The 17,859-nt window shown below is 50.7% G+C and overlaps 1 protein-coding gene across 1 annotated transcript; it reads left to right on the forward strand.

The window, feature by feature from the left end:
• The first annotated feature begins 2,820 nt into the window (after positions 1 to 2,820).
• LOC113424244 (carboxyl-terminal PDZ ligand of neuronal nitric oxide synthase protein-like) lies at positions 2,821 to 17,154 on the forward strand. The gene is made up of 11 exons (XM_087944258.1): positions 2,821 to 3,226; positions 6,292 to 6,363; positions 10,667 to 10,759; positions 11,086 to 11,144; positions 12,366 to 12,474; positions 12,552 to 12,693; positions 13,854 to 14,018; positions 14,127 to 14,293; positions 14,734 to 14,899; positions 15,156 to 15,498; positions 15,627 to 17,154. The coding sequence occupies exons 1-11, from the start codon at positions 3,116 to 3,118 to the stop codon at positions 16,012 to 16,014; spliced, it is 1,815 nt and encodes a 604-aa protein (XP_087800384.1). The 5' UTR covers positions 2,821 to 3,115; the 3' UTR covers positions 16,015 to 17,154.
• Positions 17,155 to 17,859: the final 705 nt, after the last annotated feature.

A 17,859-nucleotide genomic window follows, 5' to 3' on the forward strand; every position in this document is an offset into this window, starting at 1 on the left:
ACCTCAAGACGGCTCCAGTCCGCTCTTGGCCGTGGAGAGGGGCGAGGGGCAGAGAGCCCAGCGGATGCTGGCATTGCCCCTCGCTGCCCTTTGCACAAGTGACGGGGCCACCGTGTCCCTGAGAAGGGAGGTAACAGACTGGAGAAGTCCTTCCCCCCCCCCACTCCACAACTTTTGGGGACAGATTAAGCTGGGACAAGGCCTCCAGCTTGTTTAATGAAAGAGGGGTGGGTGGGCTTTGAACCCAGATGGACCACAATCTCAGACCTCTCAGCTTAGAAGGCCCGAGTAGCCCACAAGGATTCTGCGGGGGTGGCTGGGGGGAAAACTTCTTCCAAACAAGGGTGTCCCCATTTGCTTCTAGCACGCCCCCCTTCTCTTCAGCCTTCAAGCCCGCCCTGTCTTGGGAAGGGGCCAGCTTGCAAGGTTGCTTGGCACGGGGGTCAACTGCACCAAGCCCCTCTCCTATCTGGGCCTTGGACCCACGGTCACACTGGGTCAGGAGGGGGGGGGGCAGCACCCTCAACCTTCCACCTGCACACACACAAGGGAGAGAAGAAATTCAATTCCGCCAAGAATGATATTCTAACCGCCCCTGTGAAATTATTGGCCTGGAAGAGGAAGCGGGAAGGCCTGTAGATGGTGCTGCAGCTAAGAGACACCCAAAAGGCCGGGCCTTTCCCAAGCTCTCGCTCGTTCCTCAAATAATTAACAAGGAGGATGAAACCGGAACCCGGAAAGGCCTCCATGGCCGGGAAGAAACAGGGCATTGTTTTGGCTCCGGAACCAGAATCCGTTTTGAGGGAGGGCAAAACAGAGAAACTGGTCTTTCTTCTAAAACTCTTTTTCACCCGGCTTTCCCAGCTCAGTTCTAGGGTCCACGGCTGTGTTTGCATAACAAGCTTGATTAGTGGCAAACGGTGCAATTTCCATACCTGGCTTAATTCCGTAACCAGGTTAATTGTGTCGTGCAAAGGCTGCCCCTGATAGTCTAGTGGGCATTGTATCGAGATACCTGCTATTTTATGCTTCGTGATTGATTGATTTTTTGCGCTATTGAAGTAATAGGGCTTTTCCCAGTTTGTTTTTTGAGTAACTTTGACGTCTTCCAACAAAGCCACTGTTCCTCCTTGGAGGCCTCCAGTGGACCCCAACTGGGCAGGCATGCTAAGAGAAGAAAACTTGGCTGGACCCCTGGACTGAAGAGGACCTGACCTGGGGTGTCTACATTGCAGCCCTGGTCAAAATGGCCCAGCAGAGATTATACTACCTGAGACCTCTCAGAAAACAACAATGGAATGAAAAACTGCTGGTGACCTTCTACCGCTGCCCCAGAGAGAGTATCTTAGCTTACTGCACACCTGTGTAGGGTTTGCCCATTGCACAGTGGCACATAGGACAGCACTCCAGAGAGTTAATGTCATTGCCCAGAGGATCATGGGTTGCCCTCTCCCCTCTTTGGAAGAGCTTTAGTGCTCCCGCTGCCTTAAGAAAGTTCAAAACATCCTTAAAGATCCATCTCACCCTGGGCACCTTTTTTTTTTTTTTTTGAACTATTATCATCTGGCAGATGGTACAGAATAATTAAAAACAAGGACAAACAGGCTGAAAAACAGCTTCTATCCCAGGGCAGTAGCTCTTTTGAATTATGCTGTATAGTGCAGTGTTGGTGCAGTGTCGGGGGTTTTCGGTTCAATATGTGGAGTGTGAAGGGTGTGTGTTTGTGTTTATTTTCATGGTCGTGATGTGCACTGAAGACGGTGTTTCGTTGTACGAGGAACGATGACAATAAAGTTAACTAAACTAAACTAAATTTGATATTTATTAGGGCTGAACCCCATTTGCAAGGACACATTTTGGTCCACTCATTCCTGCCACTGGTTATACAAAGAAGCCACAAGTAGCTTGATTTGCACAATACGTTCCACCAAATTGGCCCCATCCTGGCTTGGTATTGGGGTGGGTGTGGGTGTGACCTGGGCAGCTCTTTCTGGCCTCCTGGGAGCAAACTCGGGTGCGGGAAAGAGGCACAACAGCCTTCTGCATTTGGGCCAAATTTAATCTTAACACCTGCAGAAAATGTAAACAACATGTGATGTACTTTAAATTATAGGTTATTATAAATTATAAGTTATAACCCAGGAAATTATATTTCCTGGGTTGGTTTCACAGACTCAAACAGTCCCACAGTTAAAGCAAAAATGCTTGGATGGGGGGAAAAACAACAACCCTGTCTGATCAAGACAATGTTTAAATTAAATGGATAAATTAACTGAAGAATTTAAAAATAAGACCGAATCTGATTATTATAAAATTTGGGAGATTTACCACTGGTTGAAAAAAGGAATGAATAAGTGTATCAAAGATGACTAAAGTTAATGTATGTATGTAATTTTGTATTATTTTTTTATATTTATTGCTTAATGATGTAAGCTGTGTCAGGATGTATGCACCACGTTCATTGTTGTTTTTAAATGTCTTTCTTTTTTAGTCGATTAATAAAAAATTATTTAAAAACATTTAAAAAAAGAAAACAAGGCTTCTTGTCTGAAACAACTTGTAAATGTTGAGCTGCTTCTAAAATATTTCACTGAAAAAACAAAATCTCTACAAGAGGCAAAGAGGGGGGAGAAAGGGGGCCCCGGTTGACTTGGGGGTCTTGAAGGGCCCACACCAGAAAGATCACGGAGAGGGGAGGCGGCCTGAGGTCCTGCTCGCCCCCCCCCCCTCTGGTTCCCCTTGAGACCCTCCAGCCGGTCCTCCGGGCTGGACAGCGCCGCGCCCTGGCCTCAGCATCGGCGGGAAGGCGAACCCGGGGGTGGGGGGGCGGTTCCCGGGGGCCGGCCGCCTCTTCCCCTTCCCGCCTCGCTCCGCCCCGACGTGGCGCATCACACGGGCGGCACCCGGGAGGAGCCACGCAGGCTGCCTGGCTCGCCCGGTCTCCTGGCCGGCCGAGCGCTTACGCTCCTCGCACACAGCGCGCCGCTGTCAGGGCGCGCGGGGCGGCAGAGCGGCTGGCCGGGCAGGGCAGAGCCGGGGGCGGCGATGCGTTGGCGCCGGCCAAGCCCTCGGGAGCCTCGTCCGCAGCCGCCGCAGCCGCCACCGCCGCCGCAAGATGCCCGGGAAGCTCCAGAACCGCTACAACCTGGTGGACGACGCGGGGGACGCGCGGGTGCCGCTGCACAACGAGGAAGCCTTCCAGCACGGCATCCACTTCCAGGCCAAGGTGAGAGTGGGGAAGGGAAGGGAAGGGAAGGGAAGAAAAGGGAAGGAAGGGAAGGAAAGGAAGGAAAGGAAAGGAAAGGGAAGGGAAGGGAAGGGAAGGGAAGCGCGTCCTGTCTGGTCAGCTGAGAGGCCGTGGTGCCCCAGCCCCGCCTTGCGCCGGCTCCTTCCTGAACGCGCTTGGATCGCCCCGCCGGTGCCCTCCCTAGCTCCGTCCACTCGGCCGCCGGGGCCAGGGGAGCAGAGCTCCGGCGCAGGACACGTCTCTCTGGCCCTTAGCCGGATCCTCTTGCGGGCAGCTTAGCCGGCCGGCCGCGTCTGGAAAAAGCCAGGCAAGGAGTGCTCCGCACAAGGAAAAGGGGGCAGAGTTGCTTGGCCACTGCTGCATTGGGGACTGACTCCCGATGCGACGCAAAGGCAGCGAAGTTTGAAACAGAGCCTCTCTCTCTCTCTCTCTCTGCTGGCACAGTCTACCCGCTGGGCATCAGGTGTGAACTGAAGACTTCTCTAGCTGCTAGTTCCCTCCGAGCTTCCGGGCCTAGGTGTGGCAATCCCCCACCCCACCCCCCTGATGCGCTGGTCAGATTGGAAAACATGTCAAAACGTGCCATGTTCCTCTTTTCGTCTGCCCATGTTCTTCCCTCCGCTCTTTATCTCGCCATTCCCACGAGGATGCTGGATAATCGGTCAACCCAGACCAGGCAAAAACCTGGTTAAGGACCACCACCCCCCTCCACCCCCCTTGACTAGCCAATGTTGGTCTTCCTTCCGTGGGGTGGAGCCAAGAAATTTTAGGGGCTGGAAACACCAAACAGGCCCACCACCTAGGCTTGATCTGGCTTTGCATAAACTGGTTTGTCCTGTTGGATGCTTTTTTAAAACCATTATTTTAATGTCCTTAGATTTCAGAGTTTAAATGACTTGGATGGTTTCCCACAGAATTAATGAGCAGGCTAAAATGGGAAAATTCCTCCCCTAGCCAGCAAACATTCAGGCACCAGTTTTGCCAAAGGTCAAAATAACAGTTTTTGCTGATTTCAGCCTTATCCCCCCACCAGTCGTTGCAGTGGGTCAGGATGGGCACAATTTGGAATCACCAAGATCTCCTGAGGGGTAGAATTTCAGTGGCCAACTAAGCCACGCACTGTGGCCTATTTTAATCTGTGCACTCTTACAGGATCTCCCGATGGGAGTGGAATTTAACTCTGTTGCCAGCAGGTTATTCTCTCTACCTTGCCCTGATTAAACATCCCTGGAACAAAAGGGACAAAAGCTGAAAATGGCTGCTTTGTGGAAAAGTCTATTTTAAACCTGGGTAGGCTGGGCTGCTTTTCTGAAGACGGTCTGGCCAGGTTCTGTCTTGGCCTCCTTTTCTCTGAAGGCACCCAGGATATTGCTAAATGAGGAGGTGTCTGGGAGTGGCCATTTTGGAGAGCAGAGTGGGTGGGCTTGGGTGTGTGTGTGAGAGAGAGGGGGGGGGAGGGGAGGGAGAGGGAGAGGGAAGGAGGGAGATATCTATATCTGTCTATCTATATCTATATATCTATATATCTGTCAGTCTGTGCTCCATCTTTGCCAAAAGATGCAAAGCAGTAGAAAAGTAGAAAAGATCTTGAAGGCTGACATTATCTATATATCTATATCTATCTATATCTAATCTATATCCATCCATCCATCCATCTATCATCCATCCACCTATCTATCCATCCATCATCCATCCATCCATCCATCCATCCATCCATCTATTATCTATCTATCTATCTATCTATCTATCTATCTATCTATCTATCTAGTATTTAGGTTTGTTCTGGTATTTTCCCACGTCTTAATAGTTGTGCTTTTAGAGTTATAGTGACGTTTCGGCAGAATCTCATCTGCCATAATCAGGCTAATGTATTGGGTTCTATAATAATAATAATAATAATAATAATAATAATAATAATAATAATAATAATAATAATAATAATAATAATAATAACAACAACAACAACAACAACAACAACAACAACCCAATACACTAGCCTGATGATGGCAGATGAGATTCTGCCAAAACGTCACTATAACTCTAAAAGCACAACTATTTAAGACGTGGGAAAATACCAGGACAAACCTAAATACCATACGTATAAATACCCGTGAAAACATAAGAAAACATATATATTTTATATGTCATATATGTGTGTGTGTGTGTGTGTGTGTGTGTGAAGCTCAACCTTTTCAGCTCCTCACTTTCCAAGCTGGGACAAATTCATTAAATAAAAGAAAAAAGAAACCGCTGCCCTTCAATCCTGCAATCCCCCTGGCTCTCCCTGCCTCTGTTTCCAACAAAATGAAAAGCCACCGGAGCCCCTCATTTCTCAGGGGGCAAATTGCCTACAAGAAGCACAAGAGATGGGAAGGGGTGACTGAGCAGAGCACCTCCAAACAGGCATGGATGCGCTTCCCATTTTAAAGCTTCAGGAGATAAAAATACACCGAGTTAGCACTCCAGAGCTGAAGAAAAGAAAAAAAAAAAAGACGCAGATTTCCTGGCCTTTTTGGTCTTTAATTAGAACCATTTGAGGGGAGAGGATTTAAAAATAGTGTATGAACAATTATTTACACTTGCAGGTGTCAATTATTAGTTGTTTACATTTGGAAGCCAACCAACCCTTGTTAAGCATCTCAAACATGCAACAAACTGCCCATATTTCTTTTTTTTTAGATAGTTCATTGCCTGCTTAAATTTTGTCCCCATCCCGATTTTTGTTTCCCGATTTTTGCTTTAGCACGGCTAAAGCCTTTTCCAATTGCTCGTTTCGGAGTTTGCACTTTATGTGGTGCTCACCAAATATGCGGGATTCAACTACCCATTAAGGGCCAGACTGCTGGGGGGAAAAATAAATGGGAGTCCGACTTTTCTTTGGGACCTTTTGAGCCACTTGTGGCACCGGGTGGCAAGCAAAATTGGGGACTGGAGGGAAGAGCCTTCACCAATGCCCAGGCAGAGGGAAGAAGAGGGGCTCCGCACGGCACCAAAGCTCCTTCCTTCCTCCTCCTTCCACCTCCTCTCTCTCCCTCTCTCTCTAGTACATTGGTAGCTTGGACGTGCCAAGACCCAACAGCCGTATGGAGATTGTGGCCGCCATGAGAAGAATCCGGGTGAGTCACTGCAGACCCCATCCCCTTCTCTCCTCCCTTGCCTCTTCCCTGTGCTCCCTCCCCTCCCCAACCCCCAAGGCCCCCGGGAAGCATTTTTCTGTCGGAAGGGGAGATGGGGAGGAAGGCATGGTGTTCTCTTGTTCCCAAATTCCTCTCCCCAAATGCCACCACCCACTCCTTCCACTCCGAGAAGCAGCCATGCCATCTTCTGCTTGGCGAGGCTCCCGCTGTCTTCCCGCCTGAGCCCACAGCCGGCCTCTCTTCTGGAACGGAAGGAAGACGAGAGCCAAGGAAAGGGCAGCCAGGAATGGAGAAAAGGGGCCGGAGGAGGTCAAAGAGCCATGTTTCAAGGGGGAGGGAGGGTCGCCTTCATTTCCTCCCCGGATCCTCGTGGGCGGTGGGAGCCACGGCAGGTGGGAGGCAGGTGGGCTGTGGGTGCGTGAGCATCACCTGTTCTAGATGGACCAAGTGGTCTGCCCCAAGGCTGTGTTGGACCATGGTTGCCACCAGACACACTTTTGCACGGTTGAGGTGAGCAGGCAAACCAGCAGGTGCTTGCAAGGTGTGGCCCACATTGGAGGTGGAGGTGGGAAAAGAGTGGAGGGAGAGGCAGGCCACGGACAGTTCAAGGAGAAACTCATAAACTGGCCATCTGCCCACGCTGACCCACACCTCTGCTCAGATCTCCGTCTCCAAATAGCCACAAGCTCGCAATTCCCAACTCACCAGGAAGGCATCAAGTTGGGAGAGGCTGGGTGGAAGGACCAGAGCTGATGCCCTCTAACACAACCAAACGGCCTGTTGGCTGCTGGCATCCTTCTTCGTCCTCTTCTGACCACCCTGCCACTGGTTTTGCAGGATTTAACCTGGTGGGCCTGCACTTTCCAGGCCAATTGAACAGGGCAGGCTGTGGTTGGCCTTTAAAACAAATACCCAACAGCACAAAACCCAGTTCTGAAAAGTCCTTCACTTGGTGCCAAAAGTGCCATGCCAGCTTCTTTGGAGAGGTGGTTCCAAGGAAAATTCACTGGTATTTCTCAACCTTGTCCTTGCCCTCTTGAAGATGGACTTTGACTCCCAGAATTCCCCAGCCAACATGGATGGACCCCCAACTCCCAGCATGCTGGTTGTGGACTTCTGGGAGTTGAAATCCACCCATGTTAATACGGATAATCAGAGTTGGAAGGGACCTTATAGGTCATCTAGTCCAACTCCCCACCCAAGCGGGAGACCCTACACCATTTCTGACAAATGGCAGTCCAATCTCTTCTTGAAGGTCTCAAGTGATGGTGCTCCCACAACTTCCGAGGGCAACTTCTGTTCCATGGGTTGATTGTTCTCACTGTCAGAAAGTTTCTCCTTGTTTCCAGGTTGAATCTCTCCTTGTTCAGTTTCCATCCATTATTTCTTGTCCGGCCTTCGGGTGCTTTGGAGAACAGCTTGACCCCTTCCTCCTCTCTGGGGCAGCCCCTCAAATATTGGAAGACTGCTATCCTGTCTCCCCTGGTCCTTCTCTTCCCTAGACTAGCCAAGCCCAGTTCCTGTGACCGTTCTTCATATGCCTTAGTCTCCAGTCCCCTCATCATCCTGGTTGCTCTTCTTTGCACTTTTCCTAGAGTTCAAGTTCAAGTGGGCAAGGTTGAGAACCACTGTTTGTAGCCCACATCTCCCTTGCGTCCTTTGTCAAGAGATGAGGAGGGGGCTGGGAACCATGGAAGGGGTCTGAGGCCAAGTGTCTCCTTATATCCTGTGATTCCATTGGAAGCATCTGCCTGGCTTTCTAGCAGAACAGAAGGTGCCCTATGAATCTTGCAACCAACAGATTTTATTATGGCTTGTGCTTCCTCTCTTGATTCATACATCACCTTTCGGCTGAGCTGAAGAACAGATTTTTTTCACAGCAGGGAGAGCAAAATCAAGCATTTTAATCTCTCTTTCGCTTGTACGTTCAGTGGGGGAAGAACCTGTTTTGCCAGAAGAAATACTTGAGGGGAAAAAAAAAAAGAGAGAATGCAAACCAAAATCCAGTTGAGATGCCACCCACACAGGAGCTGGTTCACAGAAACCAATGATTAAGCGTGGAGAGGATGGGGAGAAGCAGGACAGACCCAACGGATGGGTGAGAATTCAACCCTACCCAACAGTGTTCCTACAACACAATATCGAAACGATTCTCGTCGCCAACCTCAAAGTGCAAAGACGGATTCCTATGAAAGCTCAGAAGACCCAAAAAAACCTCTGCTCCCAGAGACAGACCCAAATTGGATCCTACAAAGACATTCTCCACCCTCCTTAAAAACCCAGAACGTTACGTGGTTGCACAACTGATGCCACCAATTCTTTGGACGTGCCGCCAAACTGCCAAACAAACCCATGATTTCTTCCCCCCCCCCCTTTCAAGCCAATCTTTTTGCAAAGATCTTCTCCTTTGGGAGAAGCTGTCAACGAGAACGGAGGTTGGGTGGGTGGGAGGAATATACACGCCCAGCCAGGAGGGCTAAGCATTTTCTCCTGGTGTACCACCCCCCACAAAACTGAGAAGTCTTGCGGAGCAGAGATCAAAGGCGGTGGTTTTCGGAGCTGAAACCCCTCCCTTGTAGAAGAAGAACTAACCAGGAGGAAGGAAGAGCCAGGACTTGAAAGAAAGAAAAGGGGAAGAATCAAGCGGGATGCAAATGTGGTGGATAAGAGCAGGTTATGCCAGACTACGCTGTCATTAAAGCCAAGCTAAGCCTGAATTTGAATGTATTTTTAAACCTCCTCTTGGATTATTATTAGCTGTCTGGAGTTGTCGAGCTTTCTGAGCTGAAATTAAGCCCCCTTCTCCCTGCAAACCCCAAAGCTCCGACTTCTGGCTTGTCAGCGATAGCAGCTCCACTCTGAGCGGCCTGGAATATTAAGCCGAGTTTCCACCACCCACTCCTCTTTCCTGACGATGCCACCCACCCTCTGAATCGTGTCCTCCGTCTCCCTCCTGTGGCCCAGCCGTTCTCTGCATTCCCCCCCGTCCTTGGATGGTGCTGCCAATCTGCCACCCTGGTGCCCAGGAAACCTTTTCCTCTTCGTATCTCACCACTGTGTTTGGATTTATTTGCGGTCTGGTTTTCTACCCTCCCCAACCAACAAACTGCCCTGAATACAAAGGCTGTGAAAAAGCCCAAATCTCACCGCTCCTCAAATTAATAGGGTGACTTTCAAGCGGGGTTGCGCAAGTGAAGAGCCGGAACAGACGTGCCTGGAAGCTCTAATGAGGCAGGGGGCTCCCCTAGAAGACCCCTCGATTAGGAGCAAAGGAAAAGCCACAGCCCACTTGCCAGATTCCCCCCTTCCCCGCAACACACACACACACACACATCCTTTCCTGGAATAAGAAGTCAATTTCACGGCACGGATGCTGGCTGGTTTGCCCAACACGCTAAGCCAGGATGCAACCTCGTTCGGTGTTGCTTTAGCTGGTATTTATATCGCAGAGCAGAATCCGGGTATTTGGAGACGTTGGAATCCAGAAAAGTAGATTTTTACCTAAGGATGAGAAATTTAGCCACAAGCCAGCCACGCTTTCAGGAAAGCTTCCTGACTGACTCTTCCATTTGGGGGAGGTGGGGGGGGAGCAGGATTCACTTGAGAAAGGCGGCGACTTATTGATTTAATTTATATTGACGCCTATTCGCCCATGGCGACTCGAGGCGGTTCACACAATGTAAAAACCATATTTAAAACAAAAAAATAAAAACAATAAAAACTAACAAAAAGAATCAAATAAATTAGTAAAGTACAATAGAACAAAATTTGGGAAAAACAAAAACAAAAACAAAACAAATCAAAAGCCAACTCCCACCCACCTCCTCCCCGACGATAGCAGATCACACTAGCCACCTGATGGGCTCCATCCCTCTTTGGGTTCCCCGGGCCCGCTGGCAAAACCAGGTCTTCAGTGCCTTTCGAAAGAGTATTAGGGGGCCATTCTAATCTCTGGGGGGGATGATGTTCCAGAGAGAGGGAGCCACCACGGAGAAGGCCCTTCTTCTGGGTCCCACCAGGTGTATCTCCCTCAGGTGTGGGACTCGCAACATTCCCTGCCTCCTCGCTCTCATGGGTCGGGTGGATGTGACTGGCAAGAGATGTTTCCTTAGATAACGATTTGCTTAACACGCGTGGCCAAGGAAGTCGTGCAATGTGGGGTTGGGGGCTGGCAAATCATTTCACAACCGCCTCACTTAGCGGACGGCCGTTAAGCCGAGGACGTCCTGTGCCCAGGTTGTTGATGGCCCACTCTCCTCTCTCTCTCTCTCTCCCTCCCCAGTATGAGTTTAAGGCGAAGAACGTGAAGAAGAGGAAAGTCAACATCGTGGTCTCGGTAGACGGGGTGAAGGTGCTGCTGCGGAAGAAGCCGAAGGTGGGTGACCAGGCCTTGGGAGCCCAGAGAGAAGCGGGGTACAGCCCCAGGGCGGTCTAGGCTGCTGGGGTGGAAAGGGTGGGTTTCAGGGAACTCTCTTTATGGCTTATCAATTGACCCCTCTCTGTCTTCCTTGGCGGGGGAGAAAGGAAGCCCAGAATTTGCTCTTGCAGCTTTTCTGAGGTTCCCTCGTCCCAAGGCCTTAGTCGAGGGGTGCCAAGTCCTTGCTGCCCTCGACTCCTGGAGAATACGGGGTGCTGCACGGCTACCAAGCCCAAAACAGCTGGCCCTGCTAACGCTGTCTCTTCTCCCGATCTCCTTTCCAGAGGAAGGAATGGACCTGGGATGAAGGCAAAGTGCTGGTGATGCATGACCCCGTCTATCGGTGAGCCCTCTGGCAATTAACTCTCCTCTTCTTGCCTCTCCATGCACATCACGGTGCCCCAGACCCAAGGCCCTTTTCTTCAGTGCCACTATGATAGTTGCTAAACGAATGGTCATAAGTTAAGGGCTATCTGTAAACAACACATCCCTTAACTTGAGACCGGACAGCCACCCCTATACAGCTGCCCCCTTCCATTGGGGAAAGGAAGGAATTGCACACACCTGGAAAGGACCATTGAATCGTTTGGGTGTTAAAGATTCCCCGATTCAAGGATGTCCGGGGTGTTCAGCCATCCAAGCTGGTGATCAGGCATCAACCCCTCCAGAACCTCTGGAGAATAAAGTACGACACTGTGCTAGTGTTTCTGAATGTTTGGAGTGGTTGAGTTGTTGAGTTGCTCTCAACCATGGCAGCTTGAAGATGGGTGGACTTCAATTGCCAGAATTCCCTGTGATAAGTTGAAGTCCTCACATCGTGAGGTTGCCAAGGTTGAGCAAGGAAGGGATGAGATTGGCCTAAGACCCCTGTCTTAGATAAATCAATTAGATGTTGGAAATGTCATTGAATACCAGGAACATATTACCATGTGTGGTGGACTTGCACAGAAGCTAAAAGGTATTGGCTAAACATGGTTGGAAAAAATGATTAAACAACATATAGATTTGAAGCCTGAAATATTCCTATTAGGAATGGTACCAGAAGGTTATAGTAAAGAAAAGATTTACTTAATTATACAATCGTGCCAATTTAACAGCGGCTAGCGTTGTATTTGCCCAAAACTGGAAGAGTGATAAGATACCGATAGAGGGAAAAATAATTGAAAAAAATATTTGAACGCGCAGAAATGAACGGACTGACACTAGAAAGTAAAGAAAAAGAAGAATCTGAATATTATATGGTATGGGATTTGTTTTATTGATGGATAGAAAATAGAACAAATTAAAAGGGATTGGATGTATTTATAGAGTAATAAGAGAAATTAATGTAATATTGGACTTCATTTATATTATTTGCACGGGAATGGGATTATTGTATTGTTAAATTTGACAAGAAGAACATTATTAATAATGGTTAAATAACTGAAATATGTACCTGATCGACACACGATTGAAATGAAATGGATTTGTTGTATATTAAAAAATAAAAAAAAACTTTTTACTAAAAAAAAAAAAGAAATAAAGAAAAAAGATGACCCCTGTCTCTGGTCCCACCTTCCCTCAGGATCTTCTACGTCTCTCATGACTCCCAAGATCTCAAGATCTTCAGCTACATCGCCAGGGACGGCACCAACAACTCCTTCCGCTGCAACGTTTTCAAGTCCAAGAAGAAGGCAAGCCAACCTGGGCCGACCTGGGCTACCTCGTGCCAAGCCTTGGGCGCCTTGTTAACCCGGTTATCTTCCCGCAGACCCAGGCGATGCGCGTGGTGCGGACGGTGGGCCAAGCTTTCGAAGTGTGCCACAAACTCAGCCTGCAACACGCCCTCCAGAATGCGGACGGGCAAGCCGACGGTGCCAGCAACAACTCTGCCGAAGGCGCTCAGGTAGAAGGTGAGACTTTGAAGGGACCCTTCCTGGATCGTAAATCTGGGGAAGGGGACCCATCTCGGCTTCCTAAAAGTGGAGGATTCGAGATGGGACAATAAGAGCCTCTCGGGCCCATGAAAAGCAGATCCAAATGGCTGCAGGATGCCCTTTGATCCATCCAGAAATTGGATTGCCTGCAGCAGATAAAGTTGAGACACACCTGGATTAGCTTCTGTTATCCAAAGCCAACTTGTCTAGATGAATGGTAGATAAGCAGTCCAGCTCTGTTGCAGGAAGTTTCAAAGCAACCCAGTCCGAATCTACTCCGGATTCTTCCTCCTCCTCTTTCCTAGGCTGGGAAGGGGTTTCTCTGGAGCAGCGGTCGCCAACCTTTTGAACCTCGGGGAACTCATCATTTTAAATCCCGCGGACCAGAGATCCTAAAAAAAGTTTGCAGGGAAATTCCCCACCCCGTTTTCCTACCGATCGATCGTTCTTTTGGGGGGATCACAGGATATCGTCTCCAGCTCCATTCTTAAGGGGGAGAGAGAGAGAGAGAGAGAGAGAGACTTTGGGCTTCATGCAAGGAAAACAGCAGAAGCAGCAGAAGTCTTTCTTTCTCTCCCCCAAACTCCGCCAGAAATGAGCCTTTGCTGGTGTAGCCTCTTGGGGCAGGAGGCCTTGCAGGGTCTCAAAGATTCATTTCTGGTGGAGTTTGGGGGATGGAAAGAAAGTCTTTTGCTGCTTTCCTTGCGTGCAGCCAAAAGCAGAAGAAGAAAGAAGCGGAAAGAAGCAGTCCGGTGGCCAGGCCAGGCGCTTGGGGCAAGTGGGGCAAGTTCCTCTCCTCCACCCTTTTCCTCCTCTCCTCACTACCTCGTGTTGTTTGCAATGCAAGTGATGCAAGCCTTATGTTCCCGCGGGCCCTGTGGGCAGCGCAGCCTTGTGTTCCTGCACAGCCTGGACTAATTGCTTTGGGGGGGGACATTTCTCTGCGGACCACCAACATTTTCTCATAGACCCCCAGTGGTCCCCGGCCCTCTGGTTGGCGACCACTGCTCTGGAGGACCAACTCATACCTTAGCTTGAAGAAAGCCCCCTCCCCTTTTCAAGGCGACCCCAAGTTCCCCAACGCCAGAATCCCAGGTGCGTCTCACTTTTTCTGCCTTGCTTGTTGTCCCCCAAAGGTCTCCAACCCTCAGAACAAGCCTTGGCTGACCAAGACCTCGGCTTGGCTGGGTCGCTAGGGGTCTGCCTGCCTGACTGTGGGGTCTGCGAGCTGCCTTTCTCTGTGCCTGACCTGGGAGAGCTGGACAATGGGCTCAGCCTCAAGGCGAAGGACAGCCAGGTGGGTGACTCCTTGGGAAGACCCATGAAAATGAAACTGGGGAGCTGGATCCTGGGGGCTGGGGGTGGGGCGAAAGGAGCAGCCCCCATTTCCGGTCTCTTCTGGCTTCCAGGAAAAGGAGAATGGCGGTTTCGGCCCTCCTCTGCCCAGCCCCTCGGCAGCACGGGGAGCCCTTCTTCCTCCGCCTCGGCCACCCCACTTGCCTCCCAGCACCGCCTGCAGCTGCTCCAACACCAGCTCTTCCAGCAGCAACAGCAGACGCAGGTGGCAGTTGCACAGGTAAGCCTTCTCTGTCCTGGGTGCAAAAGTTCCCAGGCCTGGGCACCTGTCCTTTTTTCCCCTCTGCTCCTCAGTTACAACCACCATTCACTCGGGTCACCCCCTGAAGGAAGCTTCCAGGCAGCTCACCAACTTGGCTTGTGGAACTCCTGGCCACAACAATTGTGTGGGAGCTGCGCGTCCAACCGGGGTTCCCCAAGGGGTGATAGGGAAGAGTCTGCGTGGACTTCTAGGGTCGAGCATCCTGGCATGGACATTATAGCAGACAGGATCTTCCACCTGTCCAAACTGCAAAGCGAGCTCTAGCTGCCATCCAACCAGGGGCCCCACTACAACTTCCAGCCTCGCGCGCCTGGTGCAACGTCCATGGTCAGAACCTGCCCCCCTGGGGGCAGCGAGGAGATGCCTGCCATGCAAAACGCACGTCCTGTTCCCAACAGGTGCAGCTGCTGGAGGACCAGCTGTCCGCCGAGACCACGGCCCGCGTGGAGGCCCAGGCTCGTGTCCGCCAGCTGCTCCTGACCAACCGCGATCTCCTTCAACATGTCTCCTTGCTGGTGAGGCAACTGAAGGAGCTGGAAATCAAGGTCCAGCTGTGGCGTCCAGGTGAGCCAGGGGTCAGTGCAGCTGGGGTGGGTCAGCTGTCCCTTGCCACCTGCTCCTTGGGAGCAAGGGAACCGAGGGGCTCAGGAGGTGGAAGGGAGAAAAATGGGCAGGAGTGGAGAGGAGCAAGGAAGGGAGGCCACCAGAGAACAGGTCAGAAGAAAATTGGCCAACCAGAGTAGAACTTTCTTACAATATGACACGAAACTTGCCGGCCTCCAGATATCTCTGAACCAGGCCCTCCCCCTCTCGCCCCCAGTTGAGCGTTCCTTGCAGAACCTGAGCTCCGAGCACCCGCTGTCCCTTAACCTGAAGGACCACTACAGTCTGGAAATCAACCTGTCTTCCACCTCAACACCAGCCAGCATCGTGGGCAGCCCCACGACACACCTAGCTTCTTATGAATCCCACCAGAACTTGACCAACTTGGAGATGGGTAGCGGATTGTCTGGCAGGCTGGAGAAACAGGAACATCTGGCAATTCTGGAAGGGCCTGACGGGCTCCGCAGCGTGGAGGGATCTGAGGCAGATGAATGCAGTGGACCCAATGGAAGCACGCAACCGACTTCCAGTGGTCCGGATGCCGTGATGCTGAAGGAAAGGTAAGTTGGGGTGGTTCTAATCGGCACTGACCCAACTGAGCCGTGAATTGCTTCCTTCTCAGGTTGAGGTGCCACACCCAACCGTGACTGGCCTTGAGTCTGACCCGCTTCCCGTCCTCATTTGACAGGTTGCAGCTGTTTATCCCCAAGCTGAATCCACCTCCACCGACCTTGCGAAGGAGGTCAAGTAAAACCATCTCTCCCAGCTCAGAGGCAGAGAAGATTGGGGCGTCTTCCAGGGCCGCCCCTGAACCCTCCGTGCTCAGCAGCCCAGGCATCTTCTCTAGGCCCGAGTCTGAAGCCAGGATGCTGGGAGGAGGCCAGAACGCCAGTGCCCGTGCCAAAACCCAAGGCCAGGAGAGTGTTGGGCGGCCAACAGAAGCCCGTATGTGGGTGGGAGCAGCTGAGAACTGGGGTGCCCCACAGCCCTTCTTGAGCATCAATGAAACCTGCCTGCACATCAGTCTGTCCGAGGATGAGCTTGACCGGAAGGGGAGCTGTGTTGCTCACGCATAGGAATGCTTGAGGGACAGACCGCAGTTGAACGCTCTGCAAGGCAGAAATCCTCAAATGGATTCACGAAAGTAACCCGCAGAAGTTGGCCATCTCAGAAGCAGGTGTCTTCCTCCAGATACCATCTGAAGCCTCCTAAGAAATGTCACCCAACTTCTTGACATGGTTGGCTGGTTTGCAGACTGTGATACCCTCGTAAAGCAGTGAAGGTCCATCGGGAAACATTCTCAACAACTTCACTCCCATCTGGAGAGGACCTCAGTCCCAATGGCTGAACAAAGAGCCCTGGCCAGAAATTGGTCCCAAGGCTTGAAGGACATCAAGATATTTCAGGGGCAAAGATCATTTCCACATGGCCTAGATAATGCAACAAAAGGTTCTACCGTTTGGTCAACAAAGGTCAACATCTGAGAGAAAGCTAGTTCTAGTTGAGCTGTGATTTCCAGATATCTCCATGCAGAAGTTGACTCCTCCTGAACCAGCAAGTTTAGAGCTGAGGGGGACACATTGGTGCCAGGATTTTGGAGCTAAAGAAACCTGGCATGTCCCTCCAGATGTCTCTTTCCTCCCTGTCTCCTTTATCAGCTGAACTTCTGGGGTTCTACTGGAGAAGATGAGAGTGGAATAATCAGGAGAAAAGCTGGTGTTTAAAAAAAAAAAAAGAGAGGTTTTATTGGGTCCTAAGAGAGAGATTCTGCAGAGATTCAGGAATTTGGCCCAAGTAGCCAGAACCTGTAATGCTCACACCTGGGGTGAAGGCCATCTGGGGTGAGGAGAAGCTGTGATAGCTCCCACCACCAACCCAAACCCTCACTGATACCAGGCGAGGGGAATAAACACCCACCAGCAAGGAGTTGTTTGACAATCACACAACCTCGGAAAAGGACTGGACTTGCATTTCAGGCGTCTGGTTCACGTGGAGCCCCAAAGGGGGACACCTGCATGGCTGATGACCATGAAAAGAGTCCAGGGTACGTTGCCAAAAGGGCCAGGGGTGGGGAGAGCCCTCCAAGGACCAGAAACGAGGCCTTCGTAGTAAATGCCGGGCAGACACGCATGAAGGAGCTGACCAAAGGGATGGAACTGTGCGAAGAGTCGCTGTGTAGGAAGGAGTGCATGTGTGTGTGAGAGAGAGAGAGGGAGGGAGGGAGGGAGGGAGGGAGAGAGAGAGAGAGAGAAGAAGAAGAAGAAGAAGAAGAAGAAGAAGAAGAAGAAGAAGAAGAAGAAGAAGAAGAAGAAGAAGAAGAAGAAGAAGAAGAAGAAGAAGAAGAAGAAGAAGAAGAAGAAGAAGAAGAAGAAGAAGAAGAAGAAGAAGAAGAAGAAGAAGAAGAACAGGAAGGAAGGAAGGAAAGGAAGGAAGGAAGGGAAAGGAGGAAGGGAGGAAAGAAAGAAAGAAAGAAGGGAGGGAGGGAGGAAAGAAGACTAGGAATGCACCCTGTGTCAAGTTATCTCCAATCGGGAGGCAAAATGGCAGCTTCACAACCGACAACTGGGGTTGCCCACATCCAAATGTAAAGCATACTCCCTCCTGTGCCCATGTAGCACAGACTGAACATTTTCTGATGCTGCCAATAACAGAGAGAGAAAAACACAAACACCACACCTGGATCTGCAACACACACACATTTCTTACAGTTCCCCCCCTCCTCAAGGCAAGCGGTAGTTTCAGGGGTGCAAATCCTGCCATTGCAAGCATTCGGCCACCCAGCAGTGTCCTTCCTCCCCCCCCACCCCAGACAAAAAAAAAAAAGAGGCCTTAACTTCTGAACCCGAAGCTAGCTATCCATGTTCTCTCTGCATTCCTCTTTTCCCCAAAGGGGGAAGGCAGAAGAATGCACGGGGAATGCA

This window comes from Notechis scutatus, chromosome 15 (genome assembly GCF_049901735.1).
Source record: "Notechis scutatus isolate UNSWTSFEM ecotype Mainland chromosome 15, rNotScu1.2, whole genome shotgun sequence".
NCBI classification, from domain to species: Eukaryota; Metazoa; Chordata; class Lepidosauria; order Squamata; family Elapidae; genus Notechis; species Notechis scutatus.